Source organism: Drosophila eugracilis, unplaced genomic scaffold, assembly GCF_018153835.1.
Source record: "Drosophila eugracilis isolate 14026-0451.02 unplaced genomic scaffold, ASM1815383v1 contig_2154, whole genome shotgun sequence".
NCBI classification, from domain to species: domain Eukaryota; kingdom Metazoa; phylum Arthropoda; class Insecta; order Diptera; family Drosophilidae; genus Drosophila; species Drosophila eugracilis.
The window spans coordinates 13,185,373-13,213,101 of record NW_024573038.1 but is presented as its reverse complement, the minus strand read 5'-3'; the positions used below and the strand labels follow the sequence as shown (position 1 = coordinate 13,213,101).

The following is a 27,729-nucleotide window of genomic DNA, read 5'->3' as shown; positions in this document are numbered from 1 at the left end:
ATAGACAAAAGCCACTTTCGTTGCTACTTTTATGGCATTGCATTAAAGTGCAATTTGCATTTCGAGACTTATAGTAACGGGAGCAAAAGTGCTGCTGCGGTCACTAAATTGCAAATAATCAAATGAAATAATTAAATGCAAATTTTAATAAACCCTCCCAAAAAAAAAAAAGGATAATAAAACAAGGCACTGCATTTTGGCAAACAAATTTGTGCAGAAAATCTAATGAAAAGCCTGGCTGGTAAATTGTCCATGAAATGCTCACATTTGGCCAGCATAATTCCAATGCATAAAATTAAATGTAAATGATATGCAATAAACATGAAATATGCATGTACGGATTAGAAGAAGCATTCCAGATATTTTCCAGTTGAAATGCAAACAGAAATGAATCAAATGCATTAAAGCTGCTCTCTGTGCTCTTAATGTGTTTTATAGTTGGTCATAGAATGTGTTTAAAATAAAGTTAAAATTATATAAACAATCTCCAGTCTTATTAGTAATTAGATGAGCTTAAAGGGAAATCGAAACTAATCAGTTTTCTAATCAAATACAAATAAATAACATTGCTTTGTAGATTGCAATTACTTTTCAGTATAGACAGAATATATTAATAAATAAATAAACAATAATTTGTGAGAAATGGTTGGTTGTGGAAAATGGAACCGGTAGTAGGAATAGTTACGTGTTGATTAGAATAAAAATCTTGAACTTTTCATAAATATTATAAATGGAAATAGCCTGGAACTAGATAGAATATTGAATGCAATATTGTAGGAATTAGAAATTTTAGTTTATAGGTTTATATGAAAAGGTTATTGGTAACAATAAATATTAACTTAAAAAGTCTGTAAGTAAGCAAGTCTTAGAAAGATTTTTACCCTTTTAGTGAGGCTATAAATAATCTTATAAAATAAGAGCTATCTTTAAAGAAATCATGATCTTTAAATCATAACAAATCACCAACAAATAAATCAAAAAAAAATCTACAATCAAGCTAAGGCAGTTGCTGCAATCGTCTTGGAATTATTACTGATTTGCTAGATTTAGCTGAGCTAATACACTTCGAAAAAAAACATAATGCTAGCTTTTGCTTAAGGTAATAAGTTTGGAAACTCATCTAAAAGACACTAACATAGTTTAAGGGTTTATTTTAATAATATAAAAAATATAAAATATTCTTAAAATTTGTTAACCGCAAAATGAACTTTTAATAGCATTTAACATTTTTGAGTTACAATTAAAAGAAGGAAAGTAATAAAAAAACTCAATAAATCTTCTCTAAATCTTCAGACGTTTAGGAATGTCTTATTTTTTTATAAAAATTTAGTTAATAATTTTAATTCTAAGTGTCAACTTTGCCTCCGGATCCATCCAATGACGTTGTCTTAGTTTATTTCATTTTTGTTTTTTTTTACTGGCATCTTCACGTCAGAAGCAGTTTATGCCAGACATAGCTCAATCTGAATCTGAATCTGCCTCTGTATCTCAATCTGAGCATCTGCCTAGGCTTGGTCTTTCAGTCAGTCAGTCAGTCAGTTAGTCAACTAGTCACTTAGTCACTTAGTCAGTTCATTCATTCGGTTTTGTTTGCCAACAGTCTCTGCCTTTTGGAGCGATATTTTGCGGTCGCAGTCAGCGTAGCGCTGTCAACGCTGGCGGCAGTTAACTTCTCGCTGTTAACGTGGCTATAATTGCAAGACGCAAGAAAGCAGTTTTAATTGTTGTAAACAAGCGCGCGAGTTCGGTTCATTTGGCAAAACAAAAACAAACGTCGAAAAGTACTCCGCGAGTTGTAATTGTTGATAAAGGTCGTGAAAATTAAGTGAAAAATTAACAAAAAAAAACTATTGGCGCCAAGTACTTTTTTGTTAATCATTAAGTGATTTAGTAAAGATCTATAAACTAGTTAAGGAAAATGATTTATAGACTTTGTCTATAAGAAAGTGAGTGAGTAATGAAAGGCAAAAGGGAGGAACTTCCTACTTTTCAATATTGCATGTTTGCTGATTTGCTGAGATTTCCATAAATTAGAGAAAACTTGAACTTGGTTTAGGTATAGGGAAAATTATTAAAAGAAAATATGATAAATATGAATAAAAGAAGTTATTTTAAGTATTAATACATTTCTGGGATTTTTTATAAGATTTTTAAAAGCCATTTTAATGTCAACAAAAATTATCAAAAATGACAAGCTATCAGCAGCAACTTTTGTCAGTTTTTTCATCAAGTTATCAATCAAATTGAACTGCCACTATAAACTATAACCCATTTTTTTAATAAAATTAAATTGAGTTGTCAATCAATCACCTGCTTCTTTCAATCTTTATACATATAGATAGACCGTATTAGCATTATCAGCTGCCACTCTGATCTGCTATTCATAAGCTTCCAATTATTTTGTATGCAAAGGTGTTGAAAGCGAAAAGTTTTCCGCTTGATTTATTCAGTAATTGCATATACTCTCAGTCTGGACTACTTAAAATATATATAGATATATATAGCCAGATATCTGTAGTGAAATTCAATAGGGCTCTGCCAGTTTTAATTAATGTTTATAGATGCTGACAACAAGCGGCCTAATTGACTGTTATTGAAGCTGTTCTAAATATAGAACACTCGTCTGCCATTAACCGAGATGGCTGTGCGGTTTAGGACTAGGAAAATTATCTGATTGAGGGGGTAAACTTAAGCCTTTTTCAGTTTTTTAAGGCTAATCAAAGGTAATTTAAAAAGAAAGGCTAAGAAGTTGAGATGAGATTATAAATGAAATACAAATTAAATAAAATTTGATATTCCTAAAGTTAAAAAGTCATTCATAATCTGATTTCCCACAACTTCCATTTACTTGAGATAAAAATTTGGAAATTTTTAAAAAAGTTTTCTTATATTTTTCATATTTATTGCCTTTTGTAAGAGAAAAACAAACTGTTGATTTTTTAAATATTTCTTTTTAAGCTCAAGAACTTATAGGATTTACACCCCTACATTAAGTAATCCCCTTGAAAAATAAAATGAAAATTGGCAGGTTACACGTGCATTGCCTTGGGCTTTATGGACTATATGCACTTCACGTGTAATTGCGAATTAGCCAAGCAAATATGAGGCGATTTTACAGCCTCGAAAGTGCCAGAGATTAAACGAAACAGAGCAGAGATGTGATCTCTGGTATGACAAATGTTTTCCCTCATTTCCACTTGGCAAATCAATAAAAAATTAACTCACACCGACATGGACAGCCGAAGGAGATGCATGTGTTTATTGCTAAGATAAATTCCCCCAAGTCAGCAAATCAGCAAACAGTAAATAAATATATATATAGTAAGGAGGAGGATAGCTTTAATACCAACGATCAATATTTGTACAACAAATCAGCAATGAGAGCGGGCTGGCAGAGCAGCGGCATACTATTTTCAACGAAAACCGTACGAGATGCGTGAGGCGAATTAACACCGATGCGTTAACACAATTAGTTGAAAAGTGAAAAACGACATAAAGTATGGTAGTAAAAGAAGATTAAATACAAAAACAAAAAAATATATAATACAAAATCTATATGCCATTCGGGAGTGCCGAGAAAAAGCGGGCCAGCAAATTTGCAACTTTACACTCGACGGGCGTTTTTAGTCGCGCCATGAAGCTCCAGCATCGCGGCTGAGTTTAAGAAGCAAACTAAAAAAGAAACACATGTGCTTAAAGTGATAAATAATATTTAACAAAACAAAAAACAACAAAAAAAATATATAAACTATGTCTGATTTATTGAAAGCTTTGAATATCACGGGCAACCTGCTGGCAGGCCTCGAAGATACTGGCAACCTAACGATTGCAACTGCAACGGCAACTTCAACGTCCACAACTCTTAGTGAAGGCCTCAATGGCACGGCAACTACTTTAGAGGCCAATAGTGGCGAAAAACTTGATCTTGGCGGTTTCGATTTGCCTGGGAACTATTCCATATTGATTAATAAACTGGAACAGCTAGCCTTGGGCTTGGACTCGGCCTTGGGTAATTTCACCATCGATCGCCAGGAGGTTGAGATCAATTTGAGTGGTGCTGCCTCAGCGAATGAGGTAGCTGATGCTGCCGAGGATCTTTTTGATTCATTGCCAGCTGCTAGGGCTCCTACGCCACATATAGCTCATGGATCGAGGATATATACGGGTGATGATGGCCAGGACTTTGCTCATGTGGTCAGCGATATTTGGATAGGGGTTATACTTACCCTGCTTATTGTCTTTGTGATATTCTTTATATGCGCTTGCTTTGTCTACCACAAGTTTCAGCAGTGGAAGAATTCATGTAAGTTTGGCTAAAGGGGCGTATACGTGATATTGGAATTTAAAAGTTTGATTTTTTGTTAGGATTACTTCTGGTTTAGTTTGGGGGTGATTAGTTAGTACCTTATTATTAATGAGAGAAATCAACTTTTCATCTTAATATTTCTCTGATTTAATGTCAAATATTTTACCGCCAACCCTTTAAAATTTCATCACCGTCGAAAGATCAACAATCAATGAATAATAATCCAGCTAAACTCAGTTTACATTTAGTATATACTTTCATATTTACATACCTGGCAAATCAAACATAAGCAATTACTATTGAAAATTCAAATTCGCGGTAATCCATAAATCAAATTGCACAATCATTGAAGCTGAATTAAACGTCAGCGGAAAACCCGTTTAGACCTGGACTTTGACGCGAAGAGCATTGAGCGTTGAGCGTTGAACGTCGAATGCCAAGACAAATAAAAAACAAAAATAGAAACCGATAAAAACAAATAAACAAAAGTACCCAAAAGCAAAGTCTGCCGCCAGAAAAGAACTTTTCCAAAACAAATGGAAAAAAAAGCAGAAAAACAAAAAACCAAAAACAATAAAGTCGGGCCCAGCGGTGTATGATTCACCTTCACGCAAAAGGGGGAATTGAAATTTCAGCTAGTGTTTATTTAGCACATACCACAAACAGTCGTATCTTGTGACTTGGAAACAGTGGCCAAAAGAGCACAAGTCATTTCACAGCTTGGCCGGCTAATAAACAATACATGAGTCTATTCTATGAGCTGTCTGTTTGCACCGAACCGAATTTGCCAAAATAATAATCAGAAGCCGCAGAACAGTAACCAAATACACTTGGGGAAAATATTTTGAATATCAGTTAGGTTTTAGTTAAAGAAAGAAAGTAGGTTAGGCGGACTTAAGTAATGTTTAAATTAGTACATTATTAAAGGGTTAATGTTACTTAACTTTTGACAGAAAACTAAGGGAAAGAAAGTGACTTAAGCGTTTAGGTAGATAGTTTAGACTCATACCTAAATCAATTTTGAAATATAAGTAACTTCCTTTTTTTAAATAAAAATTAATTATTATTAAAAGTTAGAAAACTTATCTTAAATCCCTTAAAAAGTTACCCTTGAAACCCTTTTTCTCTGTACAAAAGGGGAGTACTAAGCGAGGCCTAATTATATTTTGTCTGGTTTCGATGCTCCTATAAATTATAAAGCAATTAGCCCAATAAATTTCCAACTACATTGATTAAACAGTGGGCGGAGAACAGGGCCCCACCCCCACTCCCTTTCCAGACACTGCTTTTGGCTCTTATCTTTCAAGAACCCCCATCTCTCTGGATGCCTTTTGGGCATTGTCTTTGCCGTTGGCCGTTGGCTTCAAAAACAAACATAACGTTTCCAGTTAATTAAAGTTGCAGTCAAGTGGCCCATTTCGAGTGAGAATCTCGAGCACTTACTGTTGTTTACATTTGCCAACATCTTGAGAGCCCAATATGGCTCTGCTTCCAGCTTGTCTCTCTCTCTCTCTCTCTCTTTCTCTATTACACTGCAAATTTGTGTTAATTAATTAAAATTCTCATGTCCTGCATTGGACTTGTTCGGCTGTCGGCTGTCGACTGTCAATTGTTTGCTTATGGTCAAAATGACTGCCGGCCAAGTTCTTTCGTTTGACCAAGTCGAATGCCCTCCCCCCGATAAGGGGCGAATGTAAGTCAAGTGCAGGAAGTCAAAGACCTCGAGCATTAATGGGCTCAAGCAAACATTCGGCATTAGGAAAATAAATGTGTAAGTGACTTTTTGCACTGATAAAGCCTAACGCAATGGCAATTCTGTTGCCAAGGTAAATGAAAGGAACTTCAAGTGCTGGCTAAGGGAGTTTTGAAATTGAAGAGGCTTTAAGGAAGTCTAAGACTTTTAGAATCAAAAAATGTACTTAAAGTTTGTCTTAGGGGCATAAACTGCATAATTTGTATATATTTTAAGCTTAAATTATTCAATCTACAAATATTTCTTTAAATATAACAACTTAAGTGCTACTTTTCTCTCTTTCCAAGCTTGGTTATTTCTAACACTTTTCTCTATGAACTTTTCAGGTGTTGTTTATTTCAAATAAACTTTAGAAACCACCAAAAATGTTCGACTTGGCAACCGAGCAGAGTCCACAGCAAGCTGCTAAATACTTTTGCCAAACCACACCCCTCCTCAAACTAAGATACCGCTTTCTTATACATTTTAGCCATCTTATTTTTAGTAGTTAGCCAATGGCTAGACACGTTTTTTTACAGAGAAAACTCACATTTTTTGCAGAACAAAAGGAATTTTAAATTTGTCATTTCCCTGATGCGATTTTCATATCACTGCGTTTATTCAATTTCCTTTGGTGGCATCAATCTGTTATTTTTCTGAAGAAATAAGCAGAGAGAGAGAGTGGGAGTCTTTATCAAACCGCGAAACGTCACTCACGTAGGCCCGGACAACAGTGCGTATGAGTGACGGGTCGTGACATGACGTTCGTTTTGGTTCACGGCTGTTTAATTTCCTTTTAATGAGTTGTTTATCTTTGTGTTGTTGCTTTTACTGTTGCTACCGCCGTCATTGTTGCGGCATTGCATTGTTATTATTTTAACTGATTTGCCTCCCAATTCTCCGCTGTTGGCCTGGCCAGAACCACTTATTGTTTTAAGCTGACACCCTTCAACGGTTTTGTTTGATTAAAGGCTTTAAATAGTAAATGCATGTTTAATATTTGTATTTGGCCAAGACCTTTAGGCCACAAATTATGTTAACATTAAAAAAGGATTAGCAGAGGCAAAAATTCCAGCAAACAAAGCAGTTATTTGGGAATTTTCAAACAGTTGCTAACTTCTGGGTCAATTAAAAGGCCATAAAGATTAGGATTAATTTTAAACTTTTTGCGGGTGATACAAATTAACTGAAGTGCCGAAGTACCAAATAAAGATAAGGTGTTTAAGGGCCATAAAAATTATTAAGTTAGGCCACCAAAAATAAACCTCATTCTATTAAGTCATAAAATGATGGAAATATAAATAGAAAAACCTTAAACTTAATACTGAGGGGAAACTTTAAAATCTCAACAAGAAGACTTGCCAAAGTGTAATGGAAAGTCCTGCTACAATTTTAATTAACTTGGCTACGCCGCAAAAATAAAACTTAGCGATTCGTTAATTAAATTAGGCAGTTCGAAATTGATTGAATTTGCAAATGTAATTAACGTTCACGGTGCCTTAACGGGTTTATTAAAGTGCAAATTGCAATGGCAATGGCGATGCATCATCGCCAACAGGGCCAATGTCCACGGCGGGGGGGGGACATCGATTCTTCATCGAATTGGATACGACTTTCGCCATCAGTACCCCCAAAAAATCCGCATTGGATTCGCATTAAGCTGCTTTATATAATGCAGGAGGGCAAAACACTGACGTCAATACAGAATGGTTTTCACGGCAGACAACAAAGCCATAAGCTGCTTACGCATGTATAGGTATATATGTGAATATATTTATATCCATGTTTAGGATCAAGACTTTGAACACGTATGCGTATATATGTATATGCAAATGGCATTTGTTGTTTTCGATTTGTGGCTAAAATTGAATCGAAGCGCGAAATTCGCATAAATATGCTAACTGAACGGGCCAAAAATGTTGCGCAAATTAGCAACAGTAACTAAAATTGCATTTCGCATTTGTATTAGCAAAGCACGTAATAAGGCAAATACTAATCAGTATTATCTATTATAGATTAGACTGTTAAATACTGTGGATTAGGCTTAAAAAACAACTGAAAACAGTTCTTAATTGAGAAAGTTTCAACATTATGAAATATTCAAAAAGGATTCACTGTAATTTATTTCTTTCTCCATTCGGCAAAACAGATTTTCGCATCAATCAATCAATCCCCAAACAAACATGTATACCCCAATTACCCTTTAATTGCCTTAAATGAATGGCCGCAGAAAACAAAATCCCCGAAACCGATGGCCTATTGCCGGTTCCATACCGTTCGACCGCAGGGCTCGAACCAATCGACATGATGCTTCAGTTTATAAGCCACAAAACGTGTTGGATTTGTTTCAATGGCGCTAATTGCTTAATTGAAACTGTTTTTGCATTGGCAAGCAGTAGTGGCAGGCTCTAACTGTAAAGCTATAGACATGTGTTTCGGCCCTATTATTCCAACCTATATCTCACTCTCTCTCTCTCTCTGCATGTAGGCGGCATAGCGAGATGTCAATTAGTATTTGGTTGCTAAAAGCCAAAAAGGCAATGGCAGCAGTAACACTACCAGAATTAGCTTGAACACGCTCTCACACGCTGTCAATATGTCGTATACGTAATATACACTTTGATTAGCGTTACGTATACGCCATGATGAGCATTTCGATTTGGCTAGGGAATCATATATTTTAATTGCAAATTTCCTCTGGACTACATCATATAATTGGGCAGCATATTTCAATAATTGAAGCGCGCTATATTTTTAATTAGTTAAATGCGCGTTTAATTAGCTTTATAAATTATGCACATTCAGCGGTTAGTTGCAGTCTCTGTCCAACTCGCTTTTACGTTGTACTCCAGCATCCTTTCACCTACTCTCACCTCTCGCCCACACCATTGATAGACTGGCGGGAGCTGACTTTGGGCTTTTTTTTCTCACAATTATGAATATTTGTTTGTTCGACAGAGCGACAGGCCGCATTGTTGTGTTACCCCGCTGCTCTGATTTATTTATGCATTTGGCTATATGTATATATATATTTTTTTGTTCTGCCTTTATTACCACGTTTTTTTAACGTTTTCGACTTTGTTTGTTTGTTTATGTGCCATTTCACTGTCAACGGGAAATGAACTCGAATGCATTTTTTTTATTTATTAACGATTGCATGATTTATGGATAAATAATTTTTAATGCATTTCATGTGGATGAGGCTTGTCAGCAGGACTTATGAATATATCGCATGGTAAATTTACAATTCATTTGAGCCAAGAAAGTTGCATAGCATTCCTGCTATCACAGAAATATTTAACCAGTCAATTATATTGCGCATAGAAGAATTAATTCACTGTTAATTTGATTTTGCGGTTCTCTGCATTTTAATCACATTAATCCATGACTATTGATAAAAAATGCAGTTTGAGCATTATTCGTGCGGAAATTCATTTATGACCTAAATTATTGAAACGTTTTTTTGTATGCATTTCTGATTAAGTTGAAGGGGGGGAAATCAGAAGCCTTTAGGGTTGGTTCTTGGTTTTATTTTCTGCCTACCATAAATTGTGGAATTTTTATTTTAAAAACGTATTTTCTTAGTTAAATAAAATATGTAAACACTTCATTGTTTTTTTACGTGATTAAAAACTACAAATATTTTAAAATTAAAATAAGTAACATTATTCATACGCACCGTTGGCATTTTAAATTCTTTAAAAATCGCGCTTTTACTTAAGTGTTGAACAACTTCCCAGTTCTCTTTTTCTCTCATTTGCCGTACGATGGCAAAGCGCCTCACACACAAAGCAATGAGAGCTGCGCAAACAAATCAACAAAGCCAAGCAACAACACCAATACAAGCACTTTTTAGAGAGAGCAAAACTTAGAACATAAAGCGAGAGGCAATAACAACAAACGGGAGAGAGAAGCGGCTAATATTAACAACAACAACAAAACACGTTCAGTTGCAAGTTAACGACCGCAAGAAGAATGCAGAAGAGCAGAAGAAACGCAGCGGCAGCAGAGAGACTTAGCAAACAAAAACAAAAGCGGAGAGAGAGAGAGAGAGAGTGAAATGAAAGAGAGTCCACACAGAGAAAAATAAAAACACCCTATCTTAAAATGCTCTTATTAGCTTGCCGAAAATTTAACTTAATGAACTTAAATGTAGTTTTACCTACATTTATTTACCAAAGAAGAATGAAGTTTAATCAAAATTAAAGTATAACTTAGATACTGCCCTTTTTTCTCAGTTCTTATCCAGAATAAAAGTGATGGCAGGATGTTATTGTATTAGTGGCAAAAGCCGCTGCCATTGCCTCTGCCAACGTCAACGCAGCGTGTGGCTTTTATGGGTAGTTTTAAAATTAACCACAGCGAAAAAGAAACAGCAGAAACAACAGAAGAAGAAGTCAAAGTCTGAGGCTGAAGCGAAATTCAATTAAAAGCCAGCAACATAAAAGTGTAAAAATGCTGACGAGACGGAACCAAAAACAAAACAAAACAAAAGGGGGGCAGAAGAAGTGTGTATATAGGGGGGGAGAGAAGAGAGTGGAGAGCAGGCTTGATCGGCACACGAACACAACACAACGAACGCAGTCTGACAGACTGACTGTACAACGGGGCGTATACTCGTTTTTTTTTCGGCGCTTTGCTTTCCACAATCGCCAGCCCAAATAATGTGTATACGTACAGTTTTTGCTCGCTTTTTACGCTTTCTACACCAAAAAACGGCGAGAACAAAAGTCGCCACACTTAATTTGCATATTTTCGCACACACCAACATGCACAACTTCCGTGCACATGTGTGTTGTATGTGTCACACGTTGACTATCTTTTTGTTTTTCTTTACGTTGTTTTTTTTTGTTTTGTATTTTGGCACAATCTCACAAACAAAGCACGCGGTACCACGCTTCGTATGCGTAATATTGCATTGAAAGCCAACATGCAGCCAGCAAAATTCTCTTTTCTCCTCATATTTGGCCTCTGCTGATTTGCTGATTCTAGCATTTTTTTTTTCTTTGGCTGCGCTTTTGTTTGAAAGCCAGAACTAAATAAATTGTCATTGCCGCGACCAGATGATAAGCATATGGCCAAAGCATGCGAAGCGAGCGAAAGAAATTGGTTTTTGTTTAGACAAGAATGCCGGGCGGAATGAAAATGTCACTCACAAAGGGAATATAAAAACTTATCAGTTTCTTCTTTCATTTCTGTTTTGACTTTTTTCTATATATCTATTTAAAAATCCTTTAATTTAAAGCACTAAACAAATTCATTTCAGAAACAGAAAGGTAGTTCGAAGTTTATATTCGAAATTTTGTCAATCTTTATGGTATCATCCTAACGGTTGGGGTTCAACGATCGCTTAGGGTTCTGCTCTTCCACCTGGATCTAGGCATAAATCACTCTCTTCAGCTCTCTCATAGCACCATTTGTCCGGCTTTATTTATCTCTCTCACATATCAACCCCCATTGGCACTACAAAATGAAGCGTGTACAACCCCATTACAAATGACAAACTGCCGCTCGACATTTACTCTCCGGTCGGTGGGTCTTTCTGTGGTCCTTGGTCCTTTTATCACCCCAACTCCATCACAAAACCAAAAACAATCCTCTCAAGCAATAGTTAGTGCTGAAAAATTGACAAGGGCTGCAGCAGCAGCAGGAGCAGCTGCCTTTCGTTGTCGTCAGCCATAAACGTAAAGCATAAAACTCGCACACCCCCATTCAAATAATTGCAATTTTCGGGGGTTGAAGTACCACGGACGCAACAAATTGCAAGTGGCATCAAATTAACAACGACAAATGTGAAATTATAAAGTAACGTATATTCATTGGACTCTCTTAGATGCTAAAAAAATGAGAGAAGCTGCCACAAATTCAATTTACAAAAAATGCGTTCAGTGTATGTTGAAAAATAAACGTTGCTGACTTTTTGCATTGTCTTTTCACTACGCTTACGATTCGAGAAATTAAGTAAATATGTTAAATTAAATGCGTAAATATATATAAATTAAATATAAAGTTAGCAGAAAGCTGAGATAGTTCAGAATTCTTACCAAGGGAAATTATATAAAACCTCTTTCCGCAAGGTTAATTCATTTGCTTATACAATAAAATGATTAAATTATATTCATAAAACTAAATTTGTTTGTGGAATTTTGAGTATATATATTGGAGATTTTATATAAATTGCATACTAAATGACTTGCAATTGATTTCATGTGCTTTTCGAAATTAAATGAAATTGTAAAATATTCTTCAGATTGTTCGGCATATAAATGCGAGGGGAATGGCGAAGGAAAATGTTTGCAAATCAAATTCGAATCGTTGTGTGCGCATTTGTTTATAAATATCATATTTTGCTGATATATTGAAGCTCGATAAGATTGAATTGTCGTTTGGGGGGTTTGTTTACAAATTATTTATGAAAAAAATCGTTGATTGAGACTTCAATTCGGTTTAAACGAAATTCGAGTGGCGGCTAAGTTTGAGTTTCCAAAAATATTTTACTTGCTTTTGAGGTTGCAAACATTTCCCTTACTAACTTACTTGCTAGTTAATTGATATTTTTTTTTTACATAGTTTAACTTATTTTGTTCACAAAAGTTGCTCTGTCTATAGAAAAATATATACCTTATCTTTGCAGTCTCTTGCTTGATTGTTTCATATCAAATATCAATATTTCTTTTAAAAAGTAGTCTTTTCTTGTTCTTTTTCGGTTCAATGTCCTTCACAACGTTTCTCCGTAGGTTCTCAAAAATTAATTCGTAAATATATAAATATAGAATATATAGAAAATACTTGATCCCTGATGCAAGATTGCATTTTAAATCCAAAAAAGTTAAATTGCGAGGTGTACGCTACGCTAGGGAAATGTCTCCATCATTTCCAAGTACAGTGGCATCTTAAAAGTTAATGAGTAAGAAGTGTTGCTGACCCTGAACTTAAGTCTTTAGATTTCCGCCTGTTGACCCACAACGGTAAAGTAGCTGGTGATCTTGCGGTTTGCCTTTGTCGATTTGCCATCGGCACTTGTCGAACTGGACAAAACGTTCTCCTTCTCCGGCGTTATCTCCTCGTCGTCTTCGGGACTGCGTGCCGGTTCCATTTGCATGGACACAGTGACTTGTACTTGGGCACAGCCTGCTCCCGCATCTGCTGGTAACTCCTTGGCGGCTTCATCCGGTCTAACCTCCTCGGGTATTTCGGGGAGAGCACTTAAGCTGCGCTTCAGGTCATTGAGTAGTTTCTCCTGGGCTGCAATCTTTTGCTGCAGCTTCTCGCGTCGCGGACGCCGTGCTGCTGCCTTGCCTGCCATAGCATCTTTTTCTTGATCCTTTTCTTTTGACGAAGCCCGTCGTCTTTTAGTTGCCTTGGCAGTTCCAGAGGTCTTGTCCTCCTTGCCATGCTCACGCTCCTGATGACGCATTAGATTCACACGGGAGGAGTAGCCACGTTCACATTGATCGCAATTATAGGGCTTTTCACCTGTGTGCCTGCGCATGTGCACCCGCATGTCAATCTTACGGGCGAAACGCTTGTCACACAACTCGCACTGAATGGGTTTGTCGCCGAGATGAGTGCGTCGATGGACTACTAGATTCTGGCGAGCACGGAACGCCTTGCTGCAAATATCGCAACTGTATGGCTTTTCGCCTGTATGAATGCGCACGTGGATGGACAAATCTGAGCTGCGAACGAATCCCTTATTACATTTGTCGCACTTGTAGCGTCGATCGTTCCTGTGATGACGCATATGCAGCGAAAGATCCTGCTTGGTGGCCAGTGGCATTGAACAGATATCGCATTTGTATGCCTTTTCGGTGCGATGACGCAATTGATGCTCTACGAGACGCATCTTCAAGCGGAAAGCCCTGCCACATTGTCCACACACAAAGGGTTTCTCTCCGGTGTGAAGGCGCAAGTGATCTTGCATTCTCGAGAAACGCTTGAAGGTTTTGCCACAGAAATTGCATGTGTGTATGCCTGCATTTCCGTTCTGAAGCGACTCCTCGGATGACTCACGTTTAATCGATGTGAAACTCTCGTCCGTTGAGCTGTTCAGCGGCGAAACAGTAGCTGAGGAGTCATCATCTACCTCTTCCTCCTCCTCGTCGTCCTCTTCTTCATCCTTGATTTCCACAACATAGTCTACATGACTTCGGCTCTTACGCATACGGCGCTCTGTGATCTCTTGCTCCTCCTTGATTTCTTTGTCTTCCAGCGGAATGAGTACGGGTGTGGGTGACTTGTTCTCTTTTCGGCCACGCTTGCGCTTTGCTGGATTGGAAGGTTCCTGTAATAAAATAGTGTTAATTGAAAGTTCATTAGGTCAAGTTAAGTAAAGTCTTACTTCAACGAGATGCTGCTGATCCTGCTCTGTCTCTTGCATATGCTCTTTCTCTACCTTCTTCAAATTGGCAGATTCTTCTGGAAGTGGTTGTCCTGGGTTTAACTGCTGTTGTTGATCTTTGCCATCATTTTGTGATTCTTGTTCAATGGTCAACTGCTGTGGCTGCATCTCCTTAACTGGTTCCTCCGGCAATATAATCTCCTTAACTGGCTGCGCGACTGGCTGTTTCTCCTTAACAGAAGTCTCTGCCAACTGATGGTTCTCTTCCGGAGACTGAAGCTCCTTTGCAGACATCTCTGGTAGTTGCTTATCCTTTAGATCAATTATAAGCGGCTGCAGGTCATCCTTTTCTGTTTTATCCACATGATGGGGCTCTTCTATTAGTTTTTCAGGTGACCCAAGATCTTTCTTAATATGATCCTGACCCTTTCCAACCACCTTCTGTTGTTCCTTTATTGCAGACTTCTGTGGCAGCTGATCCAACTCTTTATGAGAATTCTTCGCCGGAAATAGCTGCAAATCTTGTTGTTGGGCCTCCCCCTTATCTATTTTCGCTTTTTTCTCCGACTTCTGCTTCCTCTCGCTGCTTTTCTCAGACTGCTCTATGTTGTCCCTGACCTTCTCCGGTTTGGTCCGCTTCCTGCCCCTTTTATTATTTGTGGGTAGCTTGATGATCATCTTACTAACCTTGGGACTGTTGGTTTTCTTCAAGCGCTCGGCTGCCATCTGCGCCACCATGGCATTGATCATAGCCAAATCCTCCTTGTCATTCGACACGGCATTCCCTGTTGGCTCCTTGACATCCTGTTCGGGTGGTGGAGTTTCTGGAGCCGGAATGGGCAGCTGCAACTGGGAATTGGTCTTGCTTAAAGCCAGAGCCCCCGGAATGGTGACCATGGCATGCGGCGGGAGATCAGTGGGTTCCTCCTTGGGCAGCATTAGCTTGAAATAACCATGCTGTTGGCTGAGATGCTCCTGGAAGCGTAGCTCATCCACAAATTGAGAGTTGCAGGCGAGGCACAGTTGCAGCAGAGAATCCCCTTGGACAAGCAACTGGGCGCAGGGCTTGAGGTGACCCATTTCTAGGGGGTCAAGGTTCAGTGGAGGAGTAACCACATGATCTTCAAGAGAAGAAGCTTTGGGTTTTCCCCGCTTTCTCTTCGGCTTCTCGGCATGCTCCCGCCGAAAGTGTCTGGAGAGGATCAGATTGTCGGCATAGTGGTGCGTGCAGCTGGAACAGCTATAGATGAAGCGACGTGACTTCTCGTCGGCCAGAACTTGAGCGGCTACCAGGGAGCCACATGATGCGAGGGAAGCAACGCTGGAACCCTGAGAACTAGTGGAAACCCTGCGCTTGGGCCTTCCACGGGGTTTGCGTTTGGGTTTACCAGTTTCCACCAGCTGCTCTGCTTTACCGTTACTGACCTGCGCTTGCTCTTGTTGTTGTTGCTGCTGCTGTTTCTCTTTCTCTGCTTTTTTTGTTGTCTTTGCTGCTTCCTCTTCCACCAAGCGGATGCGTTGCGCTTCCAGCTCGGCCTCATCCTCGCTGTCGATTTGGAGAACCACATCGTCCGGCAGATCGTCCTCCTCTTCTTCCTCTTCCTCCTCTTCTTCCATATCAGATTCCTCGGACTCCTCGTCGCCGTTTGTTTTCTTCATTGTTTGCAGTGGATTTGCAGCATTTGCCATTTTCAGCATGTCTGACATGGAACGCTTGCTTTTCTTTTAACAAATCGGAGTGGAATAAAGCAGGCAAATACACGAAACTGCGGCGCAGCGTTGAGAACAAACCAAATCCACCGACGCCGCTGGAAATTTTTATTTTTCTGCTCTCTCTGGCTCTCTTTGGCTCTCCCTCGCTCTTTTCGCGTTCTTACCCTTGTTGGTGTACGTGTGTGTGCGAGCGTGCAAAAACGTTTGCGCACGTATTAGTGAGCGTGATCGTGTGCAACACTGTTTAAACGGGACAGTGCTGTAAAATTCCACCCTTAAGGGCAGTGTTGCATGTCGCGGGTGCCAGAGGGCGCTAAAATTCAAATAAAAAAAAAGGAGCGCTAACTCTGAAATGCTAAAATAAAAGAGCAGCTGCCGCCACTAATGCCGTTTTGATGGATATTTGACTTTTGGCGCAGAAGCTGAAAACTATTTGTAAATTCCGTTCACGCGCTCAATTGGCACGTTTTTGCTATGCACTTATTTTTGTATTTTTCGCTTACTTTTTGCACTACTTCGTGGCTAACATAACGGGCAAAGCTCATGACAGTGCAGATCGTTTGGATATATTTATTTAGTTATTATTCTAAGAAATGGTAAAACAATTATTATATATATATATTATTATATATTATTTCTGTGCAATATTTAAAAATAAAAATACTTAACGTAGGGATATATTATATATTTATTATTATAATTACAAATATCAAATATTCCAACAGAAAAAAAAAAACGCTAGAATGCCTATTAAAATAAAATTTTTTAATTATGCTTAATCCATTAGACAAAACACAAACAGGATTACGTCATACAATATTACTCAACTTTCTGCAGGGAAAAGTTTTTTAATTTGTTGCTCCTTTCAAGCTTTTACTATAAATTCTTTTGTAGATCTTTTAACTTTTTTCCCAAACAATCTTGACAACACTGACTTGCACACAAGCATAAGCTTTAAGCCTATTGTTCTATGTTTCTTTTTATTTAAGTGGAACATACTTTGGCTACATTGTTTGCCCGCATTTTCGCTACGGCGGTAACATGTGCAAAAGTCAATTTGAAAATTTCCGCAACTGCCGCACAACCGCCCAATAGGCAGGAAAAGTGGTACTTTGTGGTTTAAGGCGTGTTTTCTATGGCCCCTCACACTGGCGACCATAAACAACCGAACCCGGGGCAACAAACCCACCGGGAAGTTGTTTATATTGTTTTTAATAACATTCAGCGCCTAGCACATGGCAAAAGGCACCATGTGTGGCTTGCATTTTATAAATTACACTAACTTTTTTCTTCCTTCCCTTTGCCTACGCACGCCGTTTGCATTTTATGTATTAGTTGAACTTTCACCAAGTTCAATGTACATAAATCAAGCGGTCGACCAGCAGTTACTCAAATTAAATAAAAGAAAACGAGAATTTATTGTTTCAGTATTAAAATTTATAAATAACAGAAAGCTAACTGATATGTAACTACAAAACAAAAAAACAAACAAAACCATGAAATACGTACTTTCCTTCAGACAGACGAAATATTTGTACATATTTCTTAGAATCTCACGAGGAGATATCTTATGGTTTTATCGTTTAACCCCAGCTTAAGTAATATTTTGCAAATTCAAATTGAATTTGTTTGGGCAAAAACATAAACAAGGACTAAATTTGATATACGGTTATATAATTTAGTTTTAGGGGAGAAATGCGACTTTCGTGACAGTCGCCGGCTTTCTCCACGCTTTTCCCAACCAAGATAGAAAGTAAACGGCACGGGAAATGAAATATTCGCAAACAAATAGACACACTTATTACTTTTTCGTCCTGTTGGGATGTTTGGATGTTGAATGCTCCTGGCGCGTGTTTCGTTTACTACAGCGGAAGATGCTGAAGACGTCTTCATGTTGTCGGTTTTGTCCTTTTTATTGTTGTTCCTGCCTTCCACTGACAAGCCGCAATTTTTCTTCATTTCTGTTTTCGTGTGCAAGGACCCACCGAGGACCTTCCCTTTGAGATGGATGGGTTGTCTTGCTAATAATTTAGCAGTTAGTTTTAATGCGCTACAGTTGCTCATGATGGGACATTTGTCCAGGAAACACACCCAATGTACAAACATAAAACGACAAATTTACCGTCGAGCCTATGTGATTCCAACAATTATTTGCCATGAAAAAATTAAAAAAAAAAAAAAAAAAAATTAAACGAAAATTGTGTCTTTGTTTTTGAAATGTTTCGAAAGTAGGATTGCCTATTTAAGATTTAAACAATATAATATCTCAATATTACTTTTAAAACCAAAACAAATATGTTATAGGAAAAAATGGTCAATTTAAAATAAATTTTAACCAAAGTTTTGGACCTTAAAAGGTAGAGTAAAAACTATTAAAAAAGCTATATTTTTGGTTATATAATAACAATAGGTAATTGAAATAATAAGTACTTTAAAAATTCATTTAGTAAGCTTTACATAGTAAAGTTATTTTTAAAAACTTAAGCTTCGAAATATTTCCAAAAATAGTAGTCCATTCGGTAGCCCTTGAATTCGAACTAATACCATCTTGTCCATATCCCTGGCCCTGGGCAACATCATTTTTCTTGTCTCTTGGCTCAAAAGAAAACAATGCAATTCTGACATGCGTTTAGTTTAGGGCCTAAACATTCTTTTCCATTGTCTTCTTTTATTTTCATGCCAGACCGACACGTGTTTTTGCGATGAAGGCCAAAATGCTATGGCCCGGTATTTGCATGCTCGCTGCTACAAGAGTTTAATTAGTTAAACAAAGAACAGAGAGGCTGGAGCAGCAGACAGGTCCATAAGTTAGCCGAGTAACCCCTCGGCATGCTCAGTTCAGGCCAGACCCTTGACATGGATCAGAGACCGCCCCAAATCCAGACCGAGGAATCCTGGGGGAGGCATAGGTAGCATTTAACGCCTGTCTTCACTGTTCCCCAGGAATTGTCTGCCGGCGGCAGCCACAACTTCAAATATAAAGTTGTCCTGGGGATTGGAGCACCAAACACCCCATGGAGCCATGGAGATCTTGGGGCAGGCTTAACAGGTGGGGCAGAGGAGGGCGGAGCTGGGGCGTGGCGTCACAGTCATAATAATGTTTCAAGGCCGCTTTGGCCCCAGGCGTAGACATTGGGGAGAAATTTAAACGGCAATTTGGTGCCGTGTTTACCAACCCCAAGGACATGGAAAGGCATGGAGGGCAAAGGACGACAGCAGCATCCAAAAATGTGGGCTGAACTTTTATTTTTGGCTCCCTTTCAGTGGCGGGGAGGGCTGTTGTGGGGCATAAACTGCTTACGTGCCCGGCAAGCCTTCGAGCTTTTGCCTCTGTCTGCCAGCAGTTTTGCACTGAAAAAAATTGGGTTGTAAAATATTTTTTATAAGTTTTAAATATATTTGAAGATTTCCTCGCTAAATATGGCATGGAAAACATATCTGTTATATAGTTTAAAATCTTTAGAACAAAGCCATATATAGTCGTGTTATATCATTTTACCTTTTTCCTAGTGTATCTACCCAGGGAAAGCCTTCCCCCTTCCCCCTTTCCATTTCCATCCATTTTTTTCGGTCTGCTGGCAGGCATGTCGCCATCGCCATCGCCTTCACCATTTCCATCGTCATCTTCCTTGGCACGTCACTTTTGGTTGCCTGAGCTGTATGTCGTTTGTTTTCTTTTTTCCGCTTTAGTGGTTTGGCGCACAAATCCACAAAAAACGCAAAACACCCACCCAACCATCTACTCACCCACTTCCTGCGATTCATCCTGCTCCTCCATTGGAGTCCCCCCTTAAGAAACTCGAAAACGAAGCCCCAACATAAAGTGTGTTTAACTTCGGTTGTTGTTGTGAGAACGTCCAAATATCTATGGCTTGCCTTAGGTTAAGATGCTCTGTACTTGCACTAACCAAAAATATTTCCCAATAAATATTAACATTTCTTTTCATTTTTAGATCTGTAAAGATATAGGTTTTATAAATAGTTAACAATAAATGATATTCAATTGATCCAAAATAGTTTAAAAATTATAAATTAATCTTAATAAGTTTCTAAATTCTTTCCCGTGTACCTGTAGTTTCAATCCTGATCCTAAACAAGTTTTTGTTGTGAACGTTTTTTTTCTGGCGCTTTCATGACCTTTGGCATATTGACTAGTTGGAAATTTGGGTGTCCATTTTGGCTGTTGGCTTATAACTTGTGGCGAATATTTTATGCACAACGCACTTACACTTTTGGGCTTTGTTTATTTTGGTTTCATTTTGGCAAGCGGCTTTCGCTTTTTTTATGCGCTGCACTTCATTTTATTGTCGTGCTAAGCTGCGTTTGGGGAATTGAATGCGTATGTCCCGGGGCTCAGGATTATGGGCCCAGACAGTTCATCAAGCCAAGTAGTTGTGGCCATGCCAAGGAAGCGTCCTTTTCGGTTTGAGATGGCCATTTTATGGCTAAGTGTGGGGCGGGCTACTTAAGCTAAGGGAAGTTGGGAAAAGCCTATCTTAAAGGAAAACTATAGAATGCTTGCTTGTCAAGATTGTTTTCCAAATGGTGGACATTTCAATAGCTCCTCTAGTACATCAAGTAAAGTTTACTTTTACCGCAATGCAAATCTTTTAATGTTTTCCCTTTAGCTTAAGCCCTTTTAAGCTCAAAAAATCCTTATTTAATACTTTACTACCCAGAATTCCCCTGAAATGATTTTACAAGTACTGTCGACCTGTCGCAAAATCAAAAGTGTATCCCGTCGACTTAAAACCATCGTCATGCCCTCGTTAAGCTCGATGTAAGCCGGCCCATAATTAACTAAAGTCAATTGAAAATTACAAAAAGGCTTAAGCACGTTGTGCGAAATGGAGTTAAGGGGGATGACAGCTCCCCCGGGGTGTTGTCCATATGCCATATGGCCCGGCATCCAAGCCCGGAAAAAACCCCCATCCGAAAATGAGTTTTCACTTTCAGTGCGCCCGCCTTCTTCTTCTGCTTCTCCTTTTGGGCATCATCAATTTAATTTCGTAAGCTCACAAAGCGTTGCATAAAAAATGAACGTCCATTCATGTGGGTGTGAAAATGTCGGAAAATGTCGGAAAATGTTGGAAAATGTCGACCCGCAGGCTTTGAAATCCCCGAAAGTATCCAAAATAAAGGGTGTGAACCGAAGCGTGTGCCATTTTCAATATTTGCCAAAGCTACCCAGCATGCGGCTAATCTTGAAAATCTTGTACCACGTCACGGGGAAAACGCTTGCCGCATCAACAGTTCCATGTCCATGTACTCCATCACTCTAGCTGCTGACTCACCTTTTCTGGGATTGGGGGGAGGAAGATTCGTAGTGGAGAAGGAGACCTTTCTATCCCGGGAGCCACATTTATCTCCATCCACCTGCTGGTCACTTGCAATAAATGTTTTTTGTTGCCTACTTTTAAGGGTGGCGACGCAGCTTGCAGTTGGACGCCTTTAGGGCTTTTTACTAGCTTTTAAAACGAACAAGCATTCGGTATTTGGTATAAAAATTTCATTTAGATCCGCAGCAACATCCCCAAAAACTAAAGGTAGCATTTTCCAGGAGGGGGTTGGGAGCAATTTAAGTGCCTTTGCTGCCGTGGCAAGTCCCAAAAGGCAGCAGAAGGGGAATTGATTTGATAATTCTGATTGTTCTTTTTTTCTCTCCTTTGACTGCCAGATATATATAGCGAGCCGGAATATGGGGGAGTAAAACAAAGGAAGGGGAATTCTAGTAAAAAACAGAACAAAATCGAGCAAGTTTTATTTAGCGGAGCTTTTTAATAAATCATGAAACGATGGAGCTAAATATAAAAACAGTTTTTAACCGGAAACAAAGCTTATAAAAAAGTTATAGTTCCAAAATTCAGAAATTCTTACTGGCTTTTTAGTATTTATTTCAACAAATACATTCTTTAAGCTTCTTTAATTTAAGAAAAATACTATTTTACACCTTTAGTTGACCCATTTTTTTCGCCCTGTACTAATCGGATTATCTGTTTTTCCATTATTTACCTTTTGCAGACCGTGCCAATCACAGTGATCCCACGATTGAGATTTGCCGTCGCTGTCCGCCAGACTACGAGGCCGAGTCACTGCCCTCGTATACGATTGTGTCCGGCTTGCCAACCTATGACGATGCTTTGGAAGAGTTCCGAAAGGCTGGAATTATTCTGACCCCCGCTGTGGTGCCCATCATCAAGATATTCGAGTGCAATGAGACTGGCAAGGAGCAGGCAGTGGGTTACAGCCTAGTGGAGACGAATATATCGAATGCAGATGCTGGGGCAGATAATGTGTCGATAGCCTCGATAGCCACATGTAGTTGTGGGAACTCCTCGCCCACCTCATCGCTGCCCAGTTATAGTGCCGCCACAGCAGCAGCTGCTCCTCCACAGGTTATTGAATTGTCACCGGAACACCTGGCCTCCTTGTCCCAGAAACGTCTGTCCCTGCAGATCTCATTCAATAATTCAGTGCGCCGGCAATCGCCGTTAAGAAATCATCTACTCAGATCTAGGGCGGTGGGTAATACTGCTGGATTGGGTCCATCGGAGGCGATGGGTCCTGTTGGCGTTCACGGGTCAGGATCACATGGCAATGGAGCCACCATCCTGCCCGTTCTGCATCGCTCCTCCTCGACAATTTCACTGTCCAATGAACGTCAGTTGCTGGATCAACGCCTCAGGCACTTGCATCATCGCGGTTCCCTCTACTGAGAACTGAGAATTGAGCATCTCAACTGCCCGACTCTATTCCTTCCTAAAGTGTATTCCTTACGTTATTCAAAACCCAAATGTTGTTAGTTTTAAGGCACAGACACAATAAATATACGTTATTATTTTATGATTTTCCTTGTTTTTAATTAAAAGTGAAATAATGGCAGCCTCTGAATTTGGTTTTCATTTTTTCGCAGGTAAGTCGTCTGACATCATTGGATGAAAGGACTAGAAAGGACCAACTAGAACTATTTCTAATAAATAAAATCACTGAATTGGTACTCTTGTCAAATATTTAGTTAGTTAAATATATTAAAAAAGATTTTAATATTGCTTAAGAATTTCCTTGGGAATATATTAAACTCTCTCTTAACTCCGAGCAGTCTCCCAAAAGGAAATAACTTTTAAGGTAGCTTGCAACTGTAGGACATCTTTATTCCTAAACATAATTCATAGTAGTAGTTAGTACCTGCTGAAGTTGATTTTCCCAAACTATAAATTCCATAAAATCAATAAATATAATTAAACACATTGGCGTCTCCGTTGATAACCATGGAAACTACGAAAACATTGTTTATGGATGCCAAATGCCCGGCGTTTGTAGTTAAGTTAGATACTTAGAGTTTATTTTAAAACTAGAAATGAGCGCAACAACACGTACGGGATTAGTTCCCACGCCCAAAAGGCATGTCAGATATCTCAAAAAGGTAGGAAAAAATATTTTAGGGAATAAAAAGACCTATGCAAAAACCTTGGAAACCATATAATTTATATATAAATTAGAATGTAAGGACACTTCTTAGGATATATATATATGTATTATAGGCAGTCACTTACTTACAGCGCAAAAATCAGCATGGCGATATTTCGCGTATGCCTCTCAAGTTTGAGGCCACGCCCATGCCGCTTTCATTACGCCCTTTTGGTGGACTCTTCAACCCCTTTGCCAAGGGCTGTTCAGTGCTGTGCAACCATCCTGCCCCATCTGGGGTTAAGCAGGTGATCAATCAGCTAAAGACATCACTGGCCATCGAGGGCAAAAGTCAGCAGCATGGGAAAACGGATAAAATTCCTGAGGAATCAGAACTGCAACCCCATGAGGCCGATAATATTCCAGAGGATCTATTCCGGAGATATGCGGAAACAGATTCGCGTCCCATGACACCAACTCCCACGGTAACAAGTATTCATACCAGAACCAGTGCTGGATCCTTTTATCGACGATGCATAACACCGGAATGGGGAAAGCATGAAAATATCAAGAGAAAGAAAATCATATTGGATCTCCGGAGATCCCACTCCCAGGAGACTCTCTACTGGAAACCAAGTTCAGAGTTGACCCAAAGCGGTTTGGAGGAGGATAAGAAACCCAAGAGTGCAGGTGCCAATGAGGAAAAGAAGCCAAAGAGGCAGCCTTCCAATGAGCAGAGACCCAAATCTTCGCTAGCTACTGCAAGCCTGGCTCCAGGAGGAGATGTCAATGATCTGGAGGCCAAGCCCAAGACCTGCATCAATGAGCACGAACTCAGTGACGAGGATGTGCGCAGGGGCAAGAAACGAAAGAAGTTGAAGCCAGCTCAAGGTATAATAATATATTTTCAAAATCCTAATAAAACTTTAAAGAAATTTTCACACTTTCCAAATAACAGCCACCACCACTTTCCATCTGAGTGAGGATCCAGAGACTCAGGTGGCTGCTTTGGGTCCTGATTCTCTTAATCCTAGTACCAGGCCCAGTTTGATACCCAACTCCCTAACTCTACTGCCCAAGGATAAACGGGAGACCGAACGTGAACCGATTCTTTTGAAGGGAAGTTTCTTAACTGACGAAGCCTTTCAGGCTCTGAAAACTGATTTGGATGTGGATCTAATAGAAAACACATTTGGAAGATATGTAAGTTAGTTTTAACTAAAAACCTGAAAATATTTCTATAATTTTAAAAATGTATTCTATTCTTGAACTAAAGCTTAATCGAGCTCTTAGAGAAGCCATTAAGTACATGCCACCCAAACCTAAAGCTGTCCCAAAACCAGTCGAAGATAAAGTTCCTCCGGAAACAACATCTAAAATGCCGCGAAAGTTTTCCAAATCAGCCACCAGATTTGATGTGCCCATGGATCTTGCCAAGCTAAAAAGTTAGTTAATATTATTTCCTCACTAACAAAATTAATGCCAATTGTTTAACACCATTAGATATGACCCCCTGGGACTATTTGAGCAAGTGCGTCTGGGTTTCGCAGCAGAGAAAGCAGCTCTATAAAAGAGTGTTTCTGAAGTATCTAAGTCGAATAGAGGAACCGGAAAGTGAGTTGGCGGCTATTGGGAATGATGACTTACCGGAATATAAATACAGGGAAAGAACCCTCGTCTGGCAAAGCCTTCCGCAAGCTCTTGAAGATGTCCTGGAATTCCATGGCACTGAGAAAAATGTCCAAGGTACATTAAGAATGTTGGGATACGACCCGCAAGGATCTGGGGACTTGGACTTTCGTGCCTGGTGCGGTATAGTTTCATTTGCTGAAAGATTGGCACTTGCTGATGAATCTGGTTCGGATGATTCATGCGATGAGTTGGAAAAGGCGGACTTTAATAGCATGGAACAAATAATGCCCGACTTTGCTGTGTCGGAAAATTTAAAGGAAATTTTTAATGTAATTCGCAAAACGCATAAAACTAGGTACTGATTTATAAAGACTTAAAGATTATAATCTCGAACACAAATAAATATATGAGTAACATTTATGAGTAATGTAATTTCAAACATTAATATGCATGAGCAATAATTAAAAACTATGTAATATTAAACAGTTTCAAATATATGAGTAACATCTATGAATAATGAATATTTCAATTCACCGTTATATTTTTACTTAATTGAAGAAGCAAAACACTAATTAAACTATTAAGAAACGGAAGATGATAAACAGTTTGAAATTTGGCGGGCTTCTTACAAAATATACTTAAATACTAACAATTTAAAAACACAGTTTATGGTGTGACCAGAAATCAGGTACTATCGCAATTGAAACATCGATTGGTCATACCCTTATTACAGTCAACCTATCGATATTGTTGTTATTGGTTAATCCAGACTAATTAAATTGTAAATTAATAGTAAAAACTCGGAAATTACCCATCATGGCCACTTTGGAGGACAAACTATTAGGCGAGAAGCTTGAGTACTACTGCAGCAGCAGCGAGGGCGAAGACAATGGCGATGATGGTGACGAATCGAAGGGAGCTTCTGGTAAATCCAGATCATCTGGCCTGACCATTGACACAAATCCGGATGCGACTCCGGCGGGCGGGTTCCGTCAGCAGGGCTCCACGAACACGGGTCCCAAGGGTGTTGTTAAGGACTGGCAGAGATTCAAGCAGCTGGAGGCAGAGCGTCGTGATGAAACGGAGCGCCAGCGTCTGGCATTGGCCAAAAAGCTCACCATTACCACAGCCACATCGGCGGAGGATGAGGAGCGCAAGCGGCAGGAAGAGTTGGATGCAGAATTAGATGAACTTATGAGCGAGGACTTCCTGCAACAGTACCAAAAGCAGCGAATGGCCGAGATGCTTCGACAGACGGGACACAATCAGCAGTTCGGCCAGGTTCAGCAGTTAACCAGTCATGGCGAATTCCTCGCCTGCGTGGAACAGGAGAATAAGCACACCACCATCATTATCCACATCTATGAACGGCAGCTGGCTGCCTGTACCACTTTAAACAAATGCCTGGACAGCTTGGCCAGTGATTATCCGTCCATCAAGTTCGCCAAGATCTGCAGTTCCGTTGCCGGAATGAGCCGAGATTTTCGTACCAAAGGATTGCCAGCGCTGCTGGTCTATAAGGCCCAAGCGGTCATCGGGAACTTTGTGCGGCTAACCGATGACCTCAGCGACGACTTTTTCGCCTCCGACGTCGAGAGTTTTCTTATTGAGCATGGCATTTTAGTGGACAGAGCTCTGTACAATTAGGTTGGTAATAAAGTCCCTAAGTTTATAAGCTGGAAAGTAACTTTCAAGAAGCAAATCCCATCGCTGGAGCTTTAAAAACCATAGTTTAAGATTTCAAGACCTATCAAAAGTATATAAAGTGAACTGAATTTCAAAAACCATCATTTCCCTGTCAACCATTTTTTATTACTAAGCATTAACTCATCACCGCGGAATCATCACTTGAAGAATCATTTTCAGCAAGTCAAAGCTGAATAATTTATATTACTACAAAATTTTTTTGGAATCTCCCATGTTACTTGTCAGCTATAGCTTAGGGTTAACAAATACCAACAACTTCTGACCAAATATGTGTTCGTAAGATTAGAATTTAAGAGAACTTAAGCCAGGCCCACCCTTTTCTTAATTTTTCAATTTAAATATTTATTCTTTCCATTCAGTAATTAGTTACATTATATGTATGATTCTTTTCTCTTTTGTTTTTGTTTTTGTATACAGAATTTCTTAAAGTGCAACTTTCACAAAATGGAAAATGTCTCAGAAAACGGGGTAAATCAAATAAAAAGTAAAATAAAATTTGATTACAAAATATTTGAAAAATGTATTCGAAATGCATTTTGCACTTGAAAATATATGGAACAGATCCTGCTCACTAAAATATAACGTATATCTAAACCTTTCCGTCATCATTTTTACAATACGATTTATATTTATGTAATAGTATTTAGTGGCTAATGAATGTACTTCACTCGAACTCGTACTCTGTAAGATTTATACACTTATATATTTTATAGCTTATAGCCTACCATATACAGCAATAAAAATGATGTCGATACAATAAAGTATTCTTTTCTTTTTCTTTTTTTTTTTTTTTGCTAATCAACAAATTGGTGTTTCTTGAATCTTTCATTCCTATATTCTGGGCAACATTCAGAGCATTATGTACTAATTTTAAATATTTAATGGATGCGT

General features: G+C 38.9%; 4 protein-coding genes across 9 annotated transcripts in view; 3 read left to right on the top strand and 1 right to left on the bottom strand.

The window, feature by feature from the left end:
• The window catches only part of LOC108118217, a 35,691-nt gene extending 12,753 nt beyond the window's left edge, over positions 1-22,938 (top strand). Inside the window, exons 1-3 of one of the 6 annotated variants that reach the window (XM_017230792.2) lie at positions 1,034-1,946; positions 3,376-4,303; positions 22,114-22,938. In XM_017230792.2, coding sequence (XP_017086281.1) covers positions 3,751-4,303; positions 22,114-22,808 — 1,248 coding nt within the window. In that variant the 5' untranslated portion in view covers positions 1,034-1,946; positions 3,376-3,750 and the 3' untranslated portion in view covers positions 22,809-22,938. Of the gene's footprint in view, positions 1-1,033; positions 1,951-2,958; positions 4,304-22,113 lie in introns of those variants that run through there. The other 5 variants (XM_017230791.2, XM_017230790.2, XM_017230789.2 and 2 more) reach the window with 5 other exon arrangements.
• On the bottom strand, positions 11,832-16,223 carry LOC108118216 (zinc finger protein 37). Its single transcript, XM_017230786.1, has 2 exons — positions 14,380-16,223; positions 11,832-14,322 (listed from the first exon to the last, which is right to left on the bottom strand). The coding sequence occupies exons 1-2, from the start codon at positions 16,084-16,086 to the stop codon at positions 12,979-12,981; spliced, it is 3,051 nt and encodes a 1,016-aa protein (XP_017086275.1). The 5' UTR covers positions 16,087-16,223; the 3' UTR covers positions 11,832-12,978.
• A 367-nt stretch (positions 22,939-23,305) lies between the features above and the next one.
• LOC108118206 lies at positions 23,306-25,741 on the top strand. The gene is made up of 5 exons (XM_017230773.1): positions 23,306-23,515; positions 23,652-24,390; positions 24,458-24,702; positions 24,776-24,944; positions 25,003-25,741. Exons 1-5 carry the CDS (start codon positions 23,450-23,452, stop codon positions 25,491-25,493), a joined length of 1,710 nt encoding a protein of 569 aa, XP_017086262.1. The 5' UTR covers positions 23,306-23,449; the 3' UTR covers positions 25,494-25,741.
• A 109-nt stretch (positions 25,742-25,850) lies between these two features.
• Positions 25,851-27,599, top strand: LOC108118207 (phosducin-like protein). Its single transcript, XM_017230774.1, has one exon. It carries the CDS (start codon positions 25,948-25,950, stop codon positions 26,776-26,778), a length of 831 nt encoding a protein of 276 aa, XP_017086263.1. The 5' UTR covers positions 25,851-25,947; the 3' UTR covers positions 26,779-27,599.
• Positions 27,600-27,729: the final 130 nt, after the last annotated feature.

Excerpts from the sequence above, each read along its gene's own strand:
- LOC108118216 (XM_017230786.1), bottom strand. The coding sequence starts at position 16,086 with ATGTCAGACATGCTGAAAATGGCAAATGCTGCAAATCCACTGCAAACA. Across the intron at positions 14,323-14,379 it reads ATCAGCAGCATCTCGTTGAA|GAACCTTCCAATCCAGCAAA; the intron begins GTAAGACTTTAC and ends ATTTTATTACAG.
- LOC108118206 (XM_017230773.1), top strand. The coding sequence starts at position 23,450 with ATGAGCGCAACAACACGTACGGGATTAGTTCCCACGCCCAAAAGGCAT. Across the intron at positions 24,391-24,457 it reads GAAGTTGAAGCCAGCTCAAG|CCACCACCACTTTCCATCTG; the intron begins GTATAATAATAT and ends TCCAAATAACAG. Across the intron at positions 24,703-24,775 it reads AAAACACATTTGGAAGATAT|CTTAATCGAGCTCTTAGAGA; the intron begins GTAAGTTAGTTT and ends CTTGAACTAAAG.
- LOC108118207 (XM_017230774.1), top strand. The coding sequence starts at position 25,948 with ATGGCCACTTTGGAGGACAAACTATTAGGCGAGAAGCTTGAGTACTAC.